General features: G+C 38.9%; 1 protein-coding gene across 2 annotated transcripts; it reads left to right on the top strand.

The window, feature by feature from the left end:
• Positions 1-3426: 3426 nt before the first annotated feature.
• On the top strand, positions 3427-21801 carry LOC104587943 (protein trichome berefringence-like 7). Of its 2 annotated transcripts, XM_010245730.3 has the most exons (5): positions 3441-3688; positions 4007-4992; positions 6948-7106; positions 20866-21176; positions 21492-21801. In XM_010245730.3, the coding sequence occupies exons 2-4, from the start codon at positions 4160-4162 to the stop codon at positions 21161-21163; spliced, it is 1290 nt and encodes a 429-aa protein (XP_010244032.1). In that variant the 5' UTR covers positions 3441-3688; positions 4007-4159; the 3' UTR covers positions 21164-21176; positions 21492-21801. The 2 variants fall into 2 exon arrangements, with proteins under 2 accessions (XP_010244033.1, XP_010244032.1); XM_010245731.3 differs by lacking the exon at positions 6948-7106 and having other exon boundaries at positions 3427-4992.
• Positions 21802-22047: the final 246 nt, after the last annotated feature.

The raw sequence follows: 22047 nt of genomic DNA, 5'->3' as shown, positions 1-22047 counted from the left end.
CCCTGAGCCTACCTACTCAAGGGAAGGAAATTGAAAAATAATCAAGAGTTTAAGACACTCAAATGAACTGTAATTTTCTGGTGGAAGGTAAGGCAGTGGTCATCAATGGAGAAAACATAGTTTTAACTTTTGAAAACAAATGTCATCATATATCTGTTATTTTTGTAAAACTAGGCCTTATAGATAGATACCAACATAGTATACATTATTTCATTCTCTTTTGGTTGGGGGCAAGATTCAAAGTATTGTATCTAGGGCTGTAAATGGATCTGATTCGGATTTAATCTACAACAATCTTATTGTGTTTAAAATGATCAAAAATTTAAATAATTATTTTTAATTTATATGTATAATATAATAAATGTGTAAAAATATAAACTATTAAGTTATTAATTATGAACTTTATATAATTATACATAATATATACACACATAAAATAATAATTTTTAGTGAAAGTCAGATGCAAGTTTTAACATCCAAATTGGAATAATCGCATTTTGAGTTGAATCAGAGTTTTGGAATCCATTGACAGCCCTATATTATCATATCCGCCAATTGACATATAATGGGACCTTGTGGATTTGAATGTTTTAAAAGGTAAGAACATGATGCGACAAGACCTTTGTCAAAATGTTGGAGTAAAAATTTAAAAAAAGGGCCACTTACTAAAACACCCGTTTTACGAATTTACTAAAACCTACCATATAGTTTAGGTTTTGCTAAAATACTCTATAGTTTTCAACCAATTTAATTAATCGACCTTATATTAATCCTTTGTATTACTATCTAAAAACAGAAAATGTTTAAGGGCTTCAACCCAGGCTTTTTTATTTCAAAAGTATCCCTAAAGCTTCGGATCAAGCTTCCAGAAAGAAACAAATTTTGATTTTTAGATCTATCAAATAATGTTTGGCTCCAGTAGAATGAAGAAGAGAGAACAATGGCATCCAGGGTTTTTTGTCAACAATGGCATATTTTCCTTCTTCGAACAAAGAACAAGTTTTACCAAATAGAGTTGTTTTCTGTGTTTTAACAGAGACAAGAATGATATTTCAATTTTTGTTTTTTATACGTTAAATTTATTTGAAGGGATGTAAAAGGTCAAAACTGTCATTTTCCACTTCCATAAGTTAGGTCTTAGTAAGTTATGCCTGAAAACAATATAATATATTATGGATTATATATATATATTTATACCTTCCAACACATGGATTTGGGGTATCTTGAAAACCAAGAGGAAAACAATGCTAAAGGCAGGATTTATAATGAGCATGCCAATACAAGCTGTGTTTAAACCGGGAATCAATGTATTAAATTTGTATTTTCCTAAATTCTTTCATTCTGTAAAGTAATTTTAGTTGTAATATTACTTGCATAAAATTCTGATCACGAGATGAACTAGGATCCTATGATCACATGTTATTTCTTTGTCTATATGTGATTCATGTGAAGGATCTTTCTAAAACTAGACCCTGCTCAGCACAATCGAAAGTGAACTGTTTATTTATATGTTTAACTTCACTATTTACTGTCGTTTTTATTAAGATTATATTATCAAAAATGAAGTTACAAGTTGTTATTATCATAAGAGAAATTGTTTTGAGTTTTCAACATTTCTCTTAAACTCATTACAACTTTTCAAAATGTCTAAAACTCATCATGTCACTAACTTGACGTTAAAGAGACTAACAGCTGTTAATACATTATCATTTTAACTTTCATAGAAAAATATAAAATATATACATATATTTTAATATTTAGACATGAAAAAAAAGGAAAAAGTTCAAAAAATATTTTCAAATATAAAATACATAAAAACACAGAAATTAGAAAAAATATAAAAAAAATATAAAAATTGCACAGAAAATAAAAATAATATTTTCAAATTATAGAAACTATAGAAATTGAAAAACAAAATCATAAAATAAAAATTGTAGAAAAAAACACCAAAAATTATAGAAAAACACAGAAATTGCAAATAAATAACAAAAAATACAGGAAATTTTATAGATGGTAGAAAATAGAAAATGTAAAAGAAAAAGAAAAATATAAAAAACAGAAATTATAAAAAAAATTAGAAATTAGAACAAAACACCATGAATGTAAAAAAAAAGAAAATTGAAAAATGAAAAAGACCATTTTCCTCTAACTCGCCATTCAAGGGTGATTGGTCATAAAAGTTGTTATTTATGCCGATGTGGACATGTTTGTAGAAAACATTAACGGTGCACTAATGGAAGGTGAGCTTTGGAAAATAAAAACTTACTGGCATGGTGAGTTTTAGACGTTTTGAAAAGTTGTGAATTTAAGAGAAATGCTGAAAACTCATAGTGAGTTTTAGGCAATTTCCTTTATCATAATTATAGATATCCAGTGTAATTGAGTCCGACCCGGTTAATAATTGATTCGATTCTTGATCTATCGTATAAAATTGTATTTATTAATTTGTTCGAGACTGGTCCAATCATCCTGTCACAAACCAATCCGACCCATTCATAAAAAGTTTAGGAGTGAGTTTTTTTTTAAATATCAAGTCAGTCCCAATAAGACTCATTAATGATAGGGTCAGTTTTGGATTTGTTAGTCTAGTATTTAAGGCTCTACCTGGTCTAAGTTTGCACCAAGTTTGTGTTCTCTTAATCCTTAGTGGTTGGGAGTAAGGTTTTAAAAACCTGACCGAATATGAAACCGGTTCCTGGGTTGAATGGTGCGACAGTTTAGTTTGAACGGATGATCCATTCTAATTGAAAAATTAAAAAAATTAAAAAAATAAATAAAATAAAAATAATAAAAAAATGTTATTCAGGTCAACGGGTCAACAATTCAACTACCCAGATCAATGAGTCATTAATTAAACCAACGATTTTTGGTCAAAAAGCAATAAAACAAAACACATTACCTGATCGGTTCTTGGGTCAACCAGTCCAACCATCCAATCCAGTCCAGTTTTCAAAACCATGATTGGGAGTTGGGACCGGGTCTATTCAGACCTGGTTCAAACCTATGAAAATAAACTGTAGGCTTTCAACCAACCACATAATAAATGCTTTCGTTTGCTTTAGATAAGTACATAGAGCCTTAGCAAACGATCATTAGGAAACCATAATCAATCTATCATTTTCAAATTTAAAGGCCTATCTTTTCCAGGCTATTATAACTTGCATTTAATAAGTTGGGCCATGGATCATGGCCCACCAACTTCTTGATAGGGCCCAGATTGTGGGTGTCCAATTGAAACAAGGATGGTTGTGTTGTGGACCTCCGGTGACCCATCTCAAAATTTGATGATGATCGTACGGTGGTGACGAGCTTTTCCTCCTAAATTAAATGCTCATGTTTCGAGCAAACAGGCTTCCACCAAGCGACCGACAAGCATCTGTGTTTGCACGCCTTGTGTTCAGATTGGATCTTTCAGTCCAACAAAAACATGTTTTTCCGTAAATTACATCGAATGCCATTATTTTATGTTGACCAAAATATCCTCGTTGTCGAGTATTTCCGCTCCACCTCTTCTCTCTGCCTCTCTCACCTCCTCTGTTTTTGTTTCTCTCTCCAGCTCCACCAACCTCCGATCTTCGCCATTGCAAAGCCATCTACAGCTGCAGAACGCCATTTCTTCATCTGGAGTTTATGTTTGCATTTGTTACTTTACTTTAGACCTTGGTTTTCTGCAAAATCTACACGAAAGGTTGGTTAGATGTGTGTTATATTTGTAATTGTTGAATGCAGATTATCTGGATTCTCTTCGGCTTCTTGAGTTGATTTCGGTAGATTTTTTTTCCTGGGTATATTCGTTTTTGATTTTTATTCTTCGTTTGGATTGAACTCTGAAATATTCAAGAATCGGTTTGTGGTGATGAAGAATATATTCTGGCATTGGCCATGTAGGAGTTTCGATGGGAACAAAAGAATTTTATTGTCAGGATCTGGGTTCTGTAGATTTTTTTTTTTAAATCTTTGATCGATAATGGGATTATAATGCTTCTGAAGTTTATTTGATTCGCAGTGTTCTGCACCCTTGTTGGTTCCAACTGAGTTGGTTTAGTAATGACGATGACTGGATACTTCTGGGTTCACAATTTATGGATTTAAGAAGTTTTGTCGCCGGATTTGTTCTCGAGGAACTATACTTCGATAATTTTTATAGGGCACCTGACTGATGCCATTGTTTTCCGGTACACGGTTGTTTAAGATGACCGCTGCTTTAAACCGGAGTATGTCGGATCGTTCGACGCGGAGGACCTTGAGTTTTAGCAGCGCGCGAGTTGGCGTTCACCGTAAGAGCTGGGTCTCGCGGTCATTCTGTGTGCTTACTGTTATTGGCTCGTTGGTTTCCTTCCTTTTAGCAATAGGTTGTGCGTATCTATATGTTTTGCCCAGTATCAGCCAGGCATTTCTTGGGTTTGGGGTTTCCCAATCCAACACTTCGACTGAGACTTGCAATGTTTTTGAAGGAAGCTGGGTCCCGGATTATAGTTATCCACTGTATAATAGCTCAGAGTGCCCTTTTGCAGAAAGAGGATTTAATTGCTTGGCTAATGGGAGAAAGGATATGGAATATCTTAAATGGAGGTGGAAGCCCAAAAGCTGTGATATCCAAAGGTTTAATGTGCATATAATTTTGGAAAGGCTGAGGGGGAAACGTGTCGTTTTGGTTGGTGATTCCATGAGTAGAACACAATGGGAATCCTTGATCTGTTTACTGATGACTGGTGTGGAGGATAAGAAGAGCGTTTATGAAATCAATGGGAACAAAATCACAAAGCAAATTAGATTTTTAGGTGTGCGGTTCAGTTCATATAATTTCACTGTTGAGTTTTTCCGTTCAGTTTTCCTAGTGCAGAGTGGCTGGGTTCCTAAACATGCACCAAAGAGGGTTAAGTCAACACTAAGGCTGGACAAGCTGGATGATATCAGTGAGAAATGGATCAATTCAGATGTTTTGATTTTTAATACAGGGCAATGGTGGAACCCTGGGAAGCTTTTTGAAACGTAAGTTTAAGTTGTCATTATTTTTATTAGTAAATTAATTCCATCTGCCTCTCTGTGTTTTATTTACAGTTCCATGTTAAGTACTCTGAGATTCATGTAAAGTATGATGGACAATTGAAGACAAAGTTTTGTGCTATCCGTTTCCCTTACTTTCATATTCTTTTTCCCTTTTGTTCATTTTATCTCATGGTATCATATCATGCCCTATTGTTCTTTGCTATTGCTTTCATGCATAATTACTTTGAAACTTGTGTTCATTATGGTGGAGAATAGAAAGCTAAGATTCTATTTGTTTGCAGTGTAAATCCAAACTATGCAAAAATTGCAGGTGTTTATTTGAAACCATAATATGCACCCTAATTGATGGGAATTTGCACTTTTTGTGTATGGTACTCATTAATGACATAGTATTAATTGATGAAACCAAAGAGGGATCAGATGCAAAATTGGATTTATGTGCAAATGCTTTAGAAACAAAGGTTCTTAAAATAAATAGAACTAAAACAGAATCTATGCAAGTAAAGGGGCAAGAGAGGGAGATGCTTTTGGAAAGCTACTATCCATGCTGTCACGTGAAATACTTGGGAAGAAAGTTTTGAAGAGATATTCTTCCTTGGAGACTCTACAGTGTCATGTGCAAGCTAATCTTAATAGCTGGATGGTGAACAGTAAAGTCTTCGCTGGATTCAACCTGGGTGGCTTGCAAAGAAGTTTGCCCGAATTAGTGTTGACTTTGCTGTTTCATTCTCAACCTCCTACTACAATCATCCCAAGACAGGAGAGTGAGTATATCTTAAACTTTGATGGAAGTTTCAGGAAAACTAGTGAGGGTTCACTTGAAGCTGGAATTTGAGGCTTTTTGCACAGATGGAGACTTGGTTTGGGCATTTAGTGGCCCTTCCAAAGTAGAAGGTGCTGCGGAATCAGAGACTTGAGCCCTCTTTGAAGGCCTCAGAATTGCCAAGTTGCAGCAGCGTAGATCCATTGCAGTGGAAGGGGACTCAAGGAATGTCATAAAGTGGGCATCTGGAAATACCTCTAGCCCCTAGAAGCTCTCTTACCTTTTGTTAGAAACCCCTGTTCTATCTTTAACAAAGATCAGCTGTATTAAGAAAAACGAAAAGAAGAAAATGTATAGAAATTATCTACAGAAAATAAACCAGTGGTTCCACCAGAAAAATAAAATAAAATAAATAAAAATAAAAAACAGAAAATCCCCAGCATCTGCATTACAATAGACAGAATAGCCAACAAAATAAAGCCAAACAGTTCCATCAACCAGCACTATGCAATGGAAAGAAAATGACAATTCCCAGCCTCAAGACAACTACACAAAACTCAGCATTAATACAATGATCTCATCGAAAGACAACACCCTGAGCCCCCTTAAAACAGCAGAGAATAAGAAAGGCATGTCCTTGCTTTGTTCTCGAGACCAGTGGGAGTAGGGGGCTCTATTAGGGCTGAATTGATAGCTGCTCTACAAGGTCTTCGGATTGCATATGAGCTGAATCTAGAAAATTTGATGATTGAGGATGACTCCAAGCTGGTAGTAGGGTGTCTTAAAGAACCAGATTCGGTAATGTGGTGTTGTAGGAATGAAATTAAGAAGTTTAAATGGTTAACAAGAATTATGAATTTGCAAATTCAATGGATTGAAGATCAGCAAAAGAAAGGATGAATCTCTAGCCAAGCAAAGGGTGAATAGGGTTCAATTGTATTGGCAAAGTTGTCATTTGTAATATTTTAATTTAATTGTTGGAAGAGTTCACACCTCGTGCCTCTCCTAGGGTGCTTGTATTGTTTGAAATGTTTATATTAATGAATTCATCCTTACCTATCAAAAAAATGTAATACAAAATCAATTACATTCTTAATATCCATTCTACAAATGGCTTCTTCTGTGCTTTTTCTATAAATCTTGGAAAGTGCTTCTAACATGTCTTTCCAGACAGGGGCTGTTTTTTCCAGATTGGTAGATCACTGAAGCTTGGAATGTCAATAACTACTGCCTTCAGAACTGCACTGGACACTTGGGCATCATGGGTTGAAACTATGATTAATACAAATAGGACAAGGGTATTCTTTCGGACTTTTGAACCTTCTCATTGGAGGTACTCTTTTACTGGCCATCTCTGTAGTCTCTAGTCTGTTATTACTAGTATTACTAATACTATTACTACTACTACTACTACTACTACTAAATTATACTAGAACTGATGATAGAACCCCAGTGCAACTACTCTGTACTTGCTGGTTATCAAAAAATTTATTCTCACCTCTTATCAAAAAAAAAAAAAAAAACCTCTTATTCTCACTTCACCCAGAAGGGGAGCTTTTTATTTTTCAAAAAAGGTGAAGTATGGTAATGAAAAAAACAAAAGATCACCTACGTACATAAGGCACTGTACAATGGAGATGTACAAAAATGTCACTATATGTCAAGAATTGCAGTTTGTGAATATTCAAAGTCAAAATAAGAAAGGAAATATATGAAACTTCCCTGAATGTCCTATGAACAAACAACGAAGAACATTTTTTCATGATCAGTAACAGAAGCATTATTAACATGTGAAAAGGACCATACAGTCTAGAAAGGAATGTAGGACAAGGACATGTACAAACAGATCAGTGTTGACAAGAAAATTATATTCATTGAATAATGATTTTGCTACAAGCGCCCTGCCCCTCCCAAGTTCAATCATGGTTATCTAGGGCCCATTGGGGAAGAGAGAATTCCACAAAGGGCAAAGCTTATGGCGTTGCTGCAAGATTTGTGCACATTGGAGTGGAAGCAAGGTTAAAAATATTGATACACCCCAATACACTGGAAGAGGTGTATCAATACATATCTAGAGGAGAAGAGGGAAGAGAGAAAAAAGTTTGGAGTCTCAGAAAGCTGCTGGTGGCGCCAGCTTTTTGTTATTTATACTAGGGCAACACAACATAAAATAAAACAAGCTGAAAGTACTAAAGTACCCCTTGGTACTAAACATACAAAATAACATCATTTCAACACTCCCCCTCAAGTTGGGACATAGATATCAATCATGCCCAACTTGTCACATAAATCATAATGTCGCAAGTGATGTAACCCCTTTGTGAAAATGTCTGCAAGTTGGTCTTCAGAACTGACATAGGGAGTACACACTTCCCCTGTGACAACCTTTTCTCTGGTGAAATGTTTGTCAACTTTAATATGCTTAGTTCTATCATGCAGCACAGGATTAGCAACAATGTTTATGGCTGCTTTGTTATCATAGTAAAGAGTCATAGGTCCATCAACTGGAAAGCCCAACTCACTCAACAAATTCTTTAACCACATAATTTATGCCACTCCATGAGACATTGCCCGATATTTAGCTTCAGCACTAGACCTAGCTACCACATTCTGCTTTTTGCTTCTCTAGGTAACTAGGTTCCTTCCTATAAAGGTACAATAGCCACTTGTTGATTTCCGGTCATTCAAGGATCCTACCCAATCAGCATCGGTATACACTTCAACTTTCAAATGTCCATACTTTTGAAACAACAAGCCTGCACCTGGGAACTTCTTAAGATATCTGAGAACTCTTTCTACTGCTTCAAGGTGGGTAGTCTTAGGGGCATGCATGAACTGGCTAAGAACTCCCACTGCATAAGCAATGTCTGGTCAAGTCATAGAAAGATATAATAGTCTTCTTACAAGTCTTTGAAACTATTTCACATCCTCGACGGGTTCACCTTGACAGTCTCCTAACTTGTGGTTAGGATCAATAGGGGAATCAACGGGCTTCACTCCCAATTTTCCTGTATCCTAGAGTAGATCTAGGACATACTTTCTTTGGAAAATGAAGATACCCTTTTTGATCGGGCCACTTCAATCCCAAGGAAGTACCTTAGAGGACCTAGATCCTTCACTTCAAACTGGGTAGCAAGGAAACTCTTCAAATTTTGAATTTCATCATTCCAATCACCAGTAATAACTATATCACCAACATATACTATTAGTGTTGCAATCCTTCCCCTCTTTTCACAAATAGTGTGTCATCAGATTGACACTGCTTGTATCCTCTTTGTTGAAATGCTACATGAAATCTATTGAACCAGGCTCTTGATGATTGTTTCAGGCCATATAATGATTTTTTTAACCTATACACTTTTTGTTCCTTACCTTGAACTCGGAAACCAGGGGGTTGCACCATGTATACTTCCTCTTCAAGGTCACCATTTAAGAATGCATTCTTGATATCAAGTTGATGAAGTTCCCAGTCAAGATTAGCAGCTAAGGAGAAAAGAACTCTAATGGAGTTCATCTTAGCAACGGGAAAGTTTCTGCATAATCCACTCCATACACTTGTGTAAACCCCTTTGCTACTAGGCAAGCTTTATACCGCTCCACTATGCCATCAATTCTATGTTTTACTGTGAAAACCCATTTAGACCCAACTGGTTCCTTCCCCTTAGGAAGATTTATAAGTTCCCGTGTACCATTCTTATGTAAAGCCTCTTCCTTCATAGCATTTGTCCATTCAGGTATCAAAAGAGCTTCTGCCACATTCTTAGGAATAGGAACACTGTCAATGGAAGAGAGAAAGGCCCGAAAGGAAGGTGAAATGTTCTCATAGGAAACAAAGTGGGACATGGGGTGTTTAGTGGTGTAAGACCTAACACCTTTTCGATGAGCAATAGGAAGGTTAAGGTCATCAACAATAGAGGTATTAATGGCAATAGGGTCAGGAACATCAATGGGAACCAAGGTACCTGGTTGGGAAGGATCCACCCCTAGAGATTTTGATGGTATTGGTGGTATAGCTTCTGGATGCTCCACAACTCTTAAACTTGGTTGGCCTTTGTGACGTGGAAAGAAAACATGAAAGGGAGGATGAAGAATAGGGGGCAGCTGAACTAGTTTCTCCTCATTTCTACACTCCCCCTTAGGAGAAACAGGGAAAAAAGGCTCACTCTCAAAGAAAGAGACATCCATAGAAACATAATATCTCCGGGAGACGGGATCAAAGCATCGGTACCCCTTTTGAGTGAGGGAGTACCCCAAGAAGATGCAATGAATAGCATGGGGATCCAATTTTCCATGGATGGGAGCCAGATTTTGAACAAAGCAACGGCAACCAAACACACAAGGAGGAATAAAAAGAAGAAGAGCCTTGGAAAAAAGAAGCTGATGTGGGGCTTTGCACTCTAACCAGCAAGAGGGAATACGGTTAATGAAATAGGTAGCACAAAGGACTGCCTCAAGCCAAAAACGTTTTGGGACATTCATATGGATGAGTAAACCCCTAGCCACTTCAAGAAGGTATATGCTCGTTCTTTCAGCAACACCATTTTGTTGTGGTGTTCAGGCATAGGAGCTACGGTGAAGTGATCCATGCAAAGCAAAGAATTCCGTGAGATCATTATGAAAATATTCTTTTGCGTTATCGGATTGGAAAATTTGGATCTCAATTTGAAATTGGGTGAAGATCATTTGGTGGAAATCTTGGATAATTTTGGGTACTTCATCCCTAGTTCGCATAGGATATATCCATGTGTATCTGGAGTAATCATCAATAAAGGTAATAAAATATTTGTAGCCACTCTCGGATGGTAAAGTAACAGGGCCCCAAACATCAGAATGAATAATATGGAAAGGAATATGACATGTAATGACATTGACACTAACTTAAACGACTCTGGAAACACCAATTTTAAAGACTCAAAGGACAAATGACTGAGACGACTATGCCATAAATAGACTTGACTTGTACTAGACTGACTCTTTGACTCTGTGACTATAAGACCAACCTTATTCTCCAGCATGTAGAATCCATCCACCATATGTCCTCTACCAATCGTCTTCCCCGATGCCAAATCCTGGAGTACACAATAAGAAGGGAAAAGGTTACTGAGCAGTAAGAATTAGTGATACTACTAACAGAGAACAAGTTAATGGGGAATTTTGGAACATGTAAGACATAGTCAGGGTGAGCCAAGGGAAGAGAGATGGTTCCTTGATCAGCTATGGTAGAATATGAACCATCAGTTAGTCTCACCTTGTCTCTTCCAGAGAGGAGGTGGTAGGTATAAAAATAAGTGGACTTACCAGTCATATGTTTTGACGCTCTAGAATCAATTATCCAAGGAGAGTCAGGGGGATGAGACGATACATGGAAAGCTATGGTAGAGTTACCTGATGTAGATGCAAATGAAGTTGAAGGAGGAGAAGAATCCATCTGACGAATTTCTCTACCATAGAGTTTCAAATGGTCATGGAAGGAATTGATAATATCCTCCCTCGGGTCAGAACTAGAAGTGTATGTCTGAGTCATAGCAGTAGTAGGCGGTTGATTCTCCTGAGAAGCCACATTTGCTGTGGTGAACTTTCTTGGACCTTGCTGTCCTGACTTCTTATTCAGGTCTGAACCTTGCTTCTTGCTTAAATCCTGGGCCCATTTGGGCTTTCCCATGAAGATCCTAGCATGTTTTCCGGGTATGTCAGGGTTTCTGGCAGTGGGTGCACCATAGTTCGTCTTTGTCTTCCACCCTTTTTTGAGGGTCCCCCTTCTTAAAAAAATTTCCCCCACCTGTAGTAACGTTCCCTTTTGCTACCAATACAACTGCATCTCCTCCAGAGCTGTTCATTAAATTTCTTCTACTCTCTTCCGACTGTACTAATGCATAAACCTCTTGGATAGAGGGAAGATCCTTGCTGCCTAGGATCTGGACTCTGATGGATTCATATATTGGATTCAAACCATGGAGGAATGCAAACACTCTTTGTTGGGAAACAAGCTTCTTGTATGCTTTTGCATTTTCATCACACTTCCAATTTATACTCTGATAGTGATCTAACTCCTTCCAGACGGAGGTCAAATCTGAATAGTATGCAGAAAGGTTCCTCTCCCCCTGTTTACAAGTGGATGATTCTGCCTGTAACTGATAGATTTTTGCGTAGTGACGCAGTTCAGAATAGGTCAATTTTGCCTGCTCCCAAATCTCATAAGCCGTTTCAGCCCACATAAAGTTCCTTCTCATCTGAGGTTGCATAGACACCAAAAGCTAGGACATAACCATGCTGTTTTCCTGGTTCCATCCATCATACTCAGCACTCTCGGAATTCAGTTCTTTAATTCTCCCATATATATACCCTATTTTTCCCCTTGCAGTAATGTACAACTTGATCCCCCTCGACCATTCTAAGTAATTCAGACCACCCAGGGGTATAACAGCCATAGGGAAGGATAAATCTATTCCCCCACTTGTTCCGTTTTGCATTGAGGAGACTCCAGATGTGTCAGAGTCTTCACAACTTCAGGTTACAATCCAACTGAACACAAGGCCAAAAAGAAGCAGCCGAACACCCCAAAAAATTATTTGCACCAGGGAATTAGAGACAACCACTCCCCTCCTTTCCCTTCTTTTAAATCTCAGTTCTTCAACTAAAAATAGCTGCTGTTACCGAATTCACAGGTCATCATTGGCCTACCATAAATCAGGTATGGCTTCTGTAGCAGCATATACAGGTCCTCTCTTGACCTACAAATCAATTGTGGCTGCTGTTGCAGCATATACAGGTCATCCCCTGACCTACAAGTTCACCAGAAGGCTGCTGTCTCAGCATGTAAAGGTCATTACTGACCTACAGTCTGTTACAGGTGTTGGATTGAAGTCTTTGTATGTATGAGTATTCGGCTGATAAGAGTTCTTATTAGCCTATACTTAAGTTTAAGTTGTCCTGTACTGGGCCTTTGTTAATGGGCCTAATCTTGTTTAATGTTTTAAGTTGTCTGGGTGTCCCATCACTAATCAGGGGCATTCTAGTAACTTCCTGTATCATTGTACTACACCATAATATAAATAATAGTACTGTCGACTGAGTAGAAAGTTCGACATTCCTGCATCTCTTCTTCTTCTTCTTCTCTTTTCTGCTACTTCGGCTACAGTAATTTAGCTTTCATGGTATCAGAGCATTAGCTTCTTCCTGGTTTCAGCCGGCACACACTCTCTTCTCTTGTTGTCTTTTCATCTTCTCTCTCCCTTTTCTGGGTTGCTGTAGTGAAGACCTAGGGGTGTAAGAGTAAAGCAAGTTCGAACCTAGGGTTTCTCTTGGTTGTGGGACTCAAGAGAAGTAAGACCCAGAAGTAGATGTCCTACTAGGTTATTTCCAGCAAATAGTAGCTATTTGGCTACTAAGAGAGGTCTGTGTAGGACAGACCTAGTTGAGGACTGATTTCAGCAGTTCTAGCACTAGCCGAAAGGGGCTTAGCTACTTCTACAGTTACAGCTTCGGTGCTCCAGCAAGACTCGCACAGACTTAGCTTCTTCTACAGAGCCCACTGTTCACTTGCTACTGTTGCAGCCTCGAACTGTTCACTCACTACTGTACCCGAACTGTTGCAGTTTTTGGTTCAGCCCAAGTGAAGTCTATCTAGTGTTCTACCAGCACTGTGAACACTTCTACCATCATAGCAATCTGGCAAACAGCTCCAAGTTCAGGGTGGTTATCAGTCCGAAACCCCTCACCACTGCTGTGAGATTACCTAGGGAGCTGCCAGCTCCAGATTGTTCAGCACTGTGAACCCTAGTTGAGGACTGATGTCAGCAGTCCTAGTATTGGCCGCAAGGAAGGGCACTCTCTTTACAGTTGCAGTACTCAAAGTTCAAGTGGAGTCTGCATAGCACAATAGTTGAGAACCCTTAGCTTCAGGTCGGTTACCAGCCCAGAACTCCTTGCTTGCTGTTGTAACTGAACTGTTTCAGAACTGTGACAGTCTCGGCAAGTCTAAAACTGTGTCGAGTGCTGTCAGAACCTGCTGTGGTCATTTCAGCTAATCAGATCTGCTCCAGAACTGGTTCAGAACCTTCAGAACTGCTTCGGCTAGTCTCAATCAGTGTCACCTACACAGTGGCTGCAGTCAAGATGTCTTCAATACCCAGAGATGTTTCTTCTACAGATAACAGGCCTGCGGCAAGTGGGAATTTTGTCACCAGCAACAATGATGACAACTCACAAAATACACCAACAGTGTCTTCTTCTCCTATGGGACAGGTTGTTGATTCCTCTGGAATTGGTACATTGGGCTTCTCTGCTAGTGAGGTTGAGATCCTTAGTAGGGCATTAGCCCGTCTAAGAAATAATTCTTTTGCTTCTATATCTCTTGCTAGATCAGGTACAGCCTCTGCCTTCAGTGCCACTGGCTCTATTGACTCTACTTCTTGGGTTATTGATTCCAGTGCTACTGACCATATGACACATGTCTTCCCTATTCTCTTCATATCATTTGTTGTCTGGTCAGGATAAGATGAGAGTTGCTGACGGGTCTTTCTCCACTATCTCTGGAAAGGGAATTGTTGACCTAAGCAAGGACCTCTCTCTTAAATCAGTTTTACATGTTCCCAGTCTTACCTCAAATCTCGTCTGTTTCAAAACTTACCAAAAATTTGAACTGTAGTATAACCTTTTTTCCTACTCATTGTGTCTTCCAGGACAGATTGACAAGGAGAACGATTGGGTGCGGTCATGAGTATGGAGGCCTCTACTACCTTGATGCAGACATCGGCTCAGCCTTACGAGCATCTGCTGCTAGTAATCCGGAAAGTGTGGAGTCAATAGCTAAGCTGCATCTTTGGCATGCTAGGCTAGGTCATGTGTCTTTCTCCTCATTAGAAATGTTGTTTCCCGAATTGTTTAAGGGCATTCCAAGTCAGAGTCTAACCTGTGAAGTATGTCAAATGTCAAAACAATGTAGAACTGTGTATCCAATTTCCAGCAATGAAATTTGTGCTCCTTTTGATTTGGTTCATTCTGATGTCTGGGGCCCTTCACCCATTGTTTCCTTTGATGGCTTCCGGTACTTTATCAGTTTTATTGACCACTACTCTCGTTGTACATGGATCTACCTGTTAAAAGGACGGGATGAAGTACCACGGATAACCATGGCATTTTGCAAGATGATTGAAACACAGTTTAATAAGAAGATTAAGCAATTCAGGTCAAACAATGCTGTTGAATACTTTGAAAAATCCTTGAACTTATTCATGGAAGATGCTGGCATACTACATCAGTCATCCTGTGCTTATACTCCTCAGCAGAATGGAGTTGTTGAGCGCAAGAATAGACATCTATTGGAGACAGCTCGAGCCTTACTATTCCAACACAAAGTCCCCAAGCAATACTGGTCTCAAGTTGTACTTTCTGCATCATATCTGATAAACCGGATGCCATCTAAGGTGTTGGGTATGAAAACCCCTTTCTCTGTTTTGTGCCCCACTCTTCCAGACTTTCCCCTTCCTCCTCGGGTCTTTGGCTGTATATGTTTCATACATGTGAAGGATCCAAAGAAGACTAAGCTAGATCCTAAGGCTACAAAGGGAATATTCTTGGGGTACTCTCCTACACAAAAGGGTTACAAGTGTTATGACCCTGTCTCCAAGAGAAAGTATGTCACCAGAGATGTGGTGTTCTTTGAGTCTCAACCCTATTTTCAGTCTTCTCAGAATCCTCTTCAGGGGGAGACTAGTGGGATGGAAGAGGATTCTCATTCTCCCTCCTTTTTTGTTCCCCTATCTACCTCGGGTTTTCCATCCTCTCCTCCTACTCCTTGTTGTGACATTCCGGGTCAACCCAGTGAGGCTCCCACTGTGCCGGTTACCTCTCCTGATGCTGCAGATGTTCTTGAAGGCTCCAGTAGGCAACAAAAAGAGATACTTACATACAACAGAAGGAAAAGGGGTCTTCAACCTCATGACAGCAACCAGTTGGACTCGGATCAATCTGTCTCTACAATCCAAGGTAATTTCAACTCTCATACTTCTGATTTGGATCTTCCTATTGCTCTCCGTAAGCCTATCCGCTCTTGCACCACCCGGCACCCCATTGCTGATTTTGTTTCTTACTCACATTTATCTCCTGCCTATCACTCCTTTGTGTCTGCTCTTTCCTCTGTGCGTGTTCCTTCTAGGTACTTAGAGGCTGTGTCTGATCCAAGGTGGAAAGAAGCTATGAATGAAGAGATGAAAGCCCTAATGAAAGCAAGAACTTGGGAATTAGTGGATCTGCCAGAGGGGAAGACCACTGTTGGGTGCAAGTGGGTGTTTACTGTAAAGCACAGGGAGGACGGGTCCATTGAAAGGTACAAGGCCAGACTTGTGGCAAAGGGGTTTACTCAGAAAGAAGGGATTGACTACAAAGAAACCTTTGCCCCGGTAGCAAAGCTCAACACAATCCGGGTTCTATTGTCACTAGCAGCAAATTTTTCATGGGAACTTCATCAGCTGGATGTGAAGAATGCCTTCTTAAATGGTGACCTTCATGAAGAGGTATTTATGGAACCTCCACCAGGCTATGACTTTAGTAGAAAGGTGTGCAAATTGAGGAAAGCATTATATGGGTTGAAGCAATCTCCCCGTGCATGGTTTGAGAGGCTCTGTGGGGCCATGAAGAAAGTGGGGTACACTCAGAGTGGTGCAGACCATACCTTGTTCATAAGGAGACAGGATAGCAAACTTACTGCACTCATTGTTTATGTGGATGATATGGTAATTACCGGGAATGACTTGGAAGAGATAAAAAGACTGAAGGAGTTTCTAGCTTCTGAATTTGAGATCAAAGACTTGGGTCATTTGAGATATTTTCTTGGGATTGAAGTTGCCAGGTCAAGAGAGGGAATCTACATATGTCAGCGGAAGTATGTTCTTGACCTCCTAGAGGAAACAGGCATGATGGGGTGTAGGCCAGCAGATACTCCAATGGAACAGAACCATGGCCTGCAGGAATCAGTAGGGGAGGACTATTATGATAAAGAGAGATACCAAAAATTGGTAGAGAAGCTGATATACTTATCCCTCACTCGGCCAGATATTGCTTATGCTGTGCATGTTGTCAGTCAATTTATGCACTCTCCAAAGATTCCTCATATGAAAGCAGTTGAAAGGATTCTCAGGTACTTGAAGACTTGCCCAGGGAAGGGAATTATCTTCAGGAAAAACAATAGAATTGAAATTGAAGCCTACATTGATGCAGATTGGGCTGGGTCTGTTGGAGATAGGAAGTCAACCTCGGGTTACTGTACATTTGTGGGAGGAAACCTGGTCACATGGCGCAGTAAGAAGCAGAATGTAGTGGCTAGATCAAGTGCAGAAGCAGAGTATCGAGCTATGGCCCACGGGGTTGCTGAACTCTTATGGCTCAGAACTCTTCTTAATGAACTTGGCATTAAGGCTGAAGGTCCTCTCAGGCTGTATTGTGACAATAAAGCTGCCATCAACATTGCCAACAATCCCGTGCAGCATGACAGGACAAAACATATTGAGATTGATCGGCACTTTGTTAGAGAAAGAATTGTCTCGGGTGAACTCTGTGTGCCTTATACTCCATCTGAGATGCAAATTGCGGATGTACTGACTAAAGGGCTGGCAGCAGCAAAGTTTAGGGACATGCTTGGCAAGCTAAACATGATTGATATCCATGCTTAGCTTGAGGGGGAGTGTTGGATTGAAGTCTTTGTATGTATGAGTATTCGGCTGATAAGAGTTCTTATTAGCCTATACTTAAGTTTAAGTTGTCCTGTACTGGGCCTTTGTTAATGGGCCTAATCCTGTTTAATGTTTTAAGTTGTCTGGGTGTCCCATCACTAATCAGGGGCATTCTAGTAACTTCCTGTATCATTGTACTACACCATAATATAAATAATAGTACTATCGACTGAGTAGAAAGTTCGACATTCCTGCATCTCTTCTTCTTCTTCTCTTTTCTGCTACTTCGGCTACAGTAATTTAGCTTTCAACAGGGATCAGCTGATCCCACAAAAAAGGAAAGAAGAGGGACTGCTCACCTCACATTAACAGCCTGAACCTATTACAGGTTCTGTTCTGGCACACAACCAGAAAAAAATAAAAAAAGAAGGGAGAGAGAGTACTTCAGTCCGATCTGAATTTTGATCTGGATCTTCAATGAATCTGGATCTGGATCTGGCAAATGGAGAAGACAGGGAAGGTATGTTCGATCTCTTCTTTCGGATCTAACGTCCCGCTCTGATACCATGTTATCCAGAGGAGAAGAGGGAAGAGAGAGAGAGAAGAGAGACAAAAGTTTGGAGTCTCAGAAAGCTGCTGGCGGCGCGGGCGACACAACTTACAATAAAACAGGCTGAAAGTACTAAAGTACCCCTGCGGTACTAAACATACAAAATAACAGCATTTCAACAAACCTTGCGCTTTTTATATTCTTTAGTTTTTTTTTTTAAAATTTCGCGTGCGGGCGTGGGGGGGGTATTTGTGTGTTTTTTAATCATTAAAAGATGAGTTTCTTAAAAAATGCCTTAAAAATAGGCATAATGGTGAACAAAAGATACGATACAATGCATCCAATTCTGGGTGTATCGTATTGTTGGCTAAAAAACAAGAAACAGGGAGCATGGTGCCACAGGAACATAATAAAGGCGATCAACAAATTAACAGGGCAGCTAGAACCCAGTTTCAGTTGGGTTCACAGATCAATGCGCTGGCCGAGAGTGCATAGATCACAATTGTATTGGGGAAACCTGATGTAAAAGGACATGTAAGCAAAAGAGTGGGGGGGGGGTAGTGAGGATGAGCAGTCGGCCTCTATGAGGGTTCTGATACACTTATATAATATTTCCACTTTAATCAATAATGTTACATTTAATGACAAAAAAGTCCTTCCCCAGGAACAGGCATATCCAAGTCTAATAAATTTTTGGTTACTCTCTCTCTGACTAGCATTTCTGCTAAGCTGTTTGTTGATCTGGAAATCCATTTGAACAAGTGTTTCATTGTGGATACCAATAGCTTGGTTTCTCTTATCAAATGCCTTATATTCCATTGGTCATGACCCTCTGGTGTGACCCATCCAATCACAATTTGGCAGTTACCTCTAATGGATAATTCAGTCCAGCCCATTGATCTACTTAGCCTGAGTCCATGGAGAAGTGTTAACATTTCAGCATTCAAAGAGTTTCCTTCTCTAGCTGGTCCTTGGCGAACATAGAGAATCCATTGCTTTCTTTGTTTACCACCTCTACTTCACGTATTTTACTTTCAAAGATGTAAGCGTTTCTGTCATCCCACAATGTTCAAAATATAGCAACACAGTACCATATTCCAAATTACTCTCTCTTTTGCTCAAACCTATCAAAGACCACCCATGGAGAAAGGCTTCAACAGTATCTGGAAAACATCCTTTCCATTCTGAAGATTTACCAAAATTTCAGCCACAACTTGCTGGAAAAGCTGCGATGAATAAATATTCACAGTCTCCAGCTAAGCTGAGAACAACACCCTGAAGGGGTGCTCAGTTGCAGCAGCTCAGTTTTCTGATGAAGTTATATCCATAGTAACTGTTGCTTTGTGTGGGTTTAAGGGAAATACATTCTGTATATTATTCACCTATTAGAAAATGTTTTTGATTACATTTCATTCCAATAACTATTTTACAACAGAGTTATTGCTGCAACAAGATTTGAATAACCCTAAAGCAATTAAACTCAACTGAACTTAGCCTTAATCCCAACTATTTGGGGTCTGCTACATGACTTCTATCTTGTGATCCATCAAGAGCTATATTTTCTGTTAAATTCTAAGTTCTTAGGTCATTTTTTACCACTTAAAACCATGTTTTCTTTTGTCTCTCTAATGGATAAGGATTATTTCTTCAAGGAATGAATAACTTGGGTAAATAATTTGAATGCATCAAGGTTTTTCTTTTTTCAATAGATGCATACCCCTAACCTATGGCCAAAAGGTTTTTGTTTAAAATACAAAAAAGTGTGTATGTATTGCCTTTGTTGTTATGAATGGGAGTTTCCTTGTCTTTTCACTAGGGATGTGCCCAAATCAGTCCCTAAGGCTGTGTTTGGTTGCAATGCAAATAAATTTGCACTGATGCAAAACCATGGCAGTGCAAATGATTTGAGTGTGGATTCTGACCTGTTTTTGTTTCAAAATTTAGCTTATTTTGTTTGGTTGCAGTACAAATGAAGTAAATTAAGACATGACGCAGAGTAAAGTAAAATCCAAAACAAAATTAAACGAGAATTTGCACTCCCATGCATTTGTACTAGTACAAATAAAATTGCACTGCAACCAAACACAGCCTAAGGAACAAAAAGAGAGATGAGCCAAATGCCAACTTGAAAACCAAACAAAATCCAAAACTGAAAGAATCAAAAAACAATGTGCGGAAAAAGATAGAACCAAAAGAGAATTACAGAGACCATCATCTCTAAGCCTTATCCCAACTATATGGGGTCAGCTACAGGTATCTTCTCACCTCCATTCTGTTTAGAAAAATATACTGGACCAGAAGCTCGAACCAGAAAACTTCGCAAGGACCTAGTTCCCAGTTTGGAACAGTTTTCATGGTCATTATTGTTAAACTGAATCCTGAACCCAGAAAATCAGGAACTGTACAGCTTTCCTGTTAGATCTCTGTTCCAGTAATTGAAATATGATACAGACCCACTATCCAAAATGTTTACCTGCCATTGTAATTCCTTTCTACCAAAACCTGATTTGGCCAGCTTTGTTGGACAAGGGATGAACCAATAGGCAGCAAGTTAATCGAGCTGTTCAATCTGGAAGAGGCATAGGTCTTTGAAGCCTCCCTTGGCCAATTGACTACCACACTGAAATCCCCTTCACTCACCAACCCACTTAACCAGTACCAAAGGATAACCTAAATCCTCCAAACTAAGGACATGACCTTGGCTATACCAAATCTCCACATAATGAGGCCAGAATGATAGAGATACAGAAATATTGCCGCAAAGATTCCCTTTATTTGATTTTATCCACTTCCTCCTTGCTTTATTGTGTTTGAGATAAGGCATTGGAAGGTATGTATACTCTTGGTATAACTAACTTTTGTTGCTATGTCAGTGACCAGAGCCATAGATTTTGCAAGGTGACTGACCACCCCATGTTGGAAACCGGAGGAAAAGACCAAAGTCCATTTTCAGACATCATAATAGAGGTAGTTAAGAATATGACAGTTCCTGTAACTGTTCTGCATGTAACATCCATGGGGGCCTTCCGAAGTGATGCACATGTGGGTACTTGGAGTGAGACTCCTTCAGTCTCTGATTGTAGCCACTGGTGTCTTCCTGGAGTCCCTGATGTGTGGAATGAGATTGTCTTCTCATACCTGTTTGCAGAGAATGGGCTTTCTTTTCAATGAACTGAGGCCTAATGTAAGTTGTGTTTCTTTCTCTACTTTTTTGCATCTCACATATGATATATGTTTCACATTGCAATTTTTAGGCATTTGTTCTAATGCATTTTCTTTACTTATTTTAAACTTTCTTGTTTGTTCAGTTGAAATTATTCCTTGTTTTGTTTACTTCTCAGATTGGAAAATTGGAAAAGTGATTCTTTTACTCTTAATCCTGATTCAATTTGTAATCTCTATGTTGTATGAATTTTATCAGATTTCATGTATGTTCTTCATGTTTATCCTTTATCCTTTATTTAGTAATGAATATTTTTTTTTCTTTTTATCTTGGCAGCTAAAAAGCAGAATACCAAGAAGACCCTTTTGAAGCTAAGCAGACTGTAACTGAAAAGTTTTTGGTGATTAAATTCTTTTTGAAATTCTTTTGTATGTGAAGAGGTGTCAAATTGAGTCTCTAACATGCAGTGATTCTTTTTTCCCTCTTTCCTGATAACTGATCAAGACATGAACTATGGAAATTGTGATTGTATCAATCTGAATTAAAGGGAAGAGAAGGGAACTTAGCTTGTGGCCATGTACTTGATATTGCCTAGCATCCTTGTGTACAGATTTTCTTTGAAGCAGGATAATGGAAATTCATCTCAGATGGTGAGCAGTTTTTTTCTTTTTCTTGTTTAATATTCAGTCATTACGCAGGACAATATGTTGAAACCAAATTTCCCACCAAAATAGTATATCCATATTCCCTATACATTGTTCAATCCAATCAATTTCTCCATCTGAAACATTCAGATCTATAAATATGGTAGATAAAAAGCAGAACTCTAGTTTTCCTCCAACAATGGGTGCAGGCAACAAATTGTAACAGCTGGGGAAAGACTCAAATGAGG

The sequence above is a fragment of the Nelumbo nucifera genome, chromosome 1, assembly GCF_055504915.1.
Source record: "Nelumbo nucifera cultivar China Antique chromosome 1, China Antique-T2T, whole genome shotgun sequence".
In the NCBI taxonomy this organism is placed as follows: Eukaryota; Viridiplantae; Streptophyta; class Magnoliopsida; order Proteales; family Nelumbonaceae; genus Nelumbo; species Nelumbo nucifera.
The sequence above is the reverse complement of the archived record's forward strand: the minus strand, read 5'-3'. Positions and strand labels throughout refer to the sequence as shown.

What these genes read in the sequence shown, in the direction of transcription:
- LOC104587943 (XM_010245730.3), top strand. Translation starts at nt 4,160, where the DNA reads ATGCCATTGTTTTCCGGTACACGGTTGTTTAAGATGACCGCTGCTTTA. An exon ending in CCTGGGAAGCTTTTTGAAAC is followed by an intron (nt 4,993 to 6,947) that starts GTAAGTTTAAGT and finishes CTTTCCAGACAG; the next exon opens with GGGCTGTTTTTTCCAGATTG. An exon ending in TTTGAACCTTCTCATTGGAG is followed by an intron (nt 7,107 to 20,865) that starts GTACTCTTTTAC and finishes TTGCTATGTCAG; the next exon opens with TGACCAGAGCCATAGATTTT.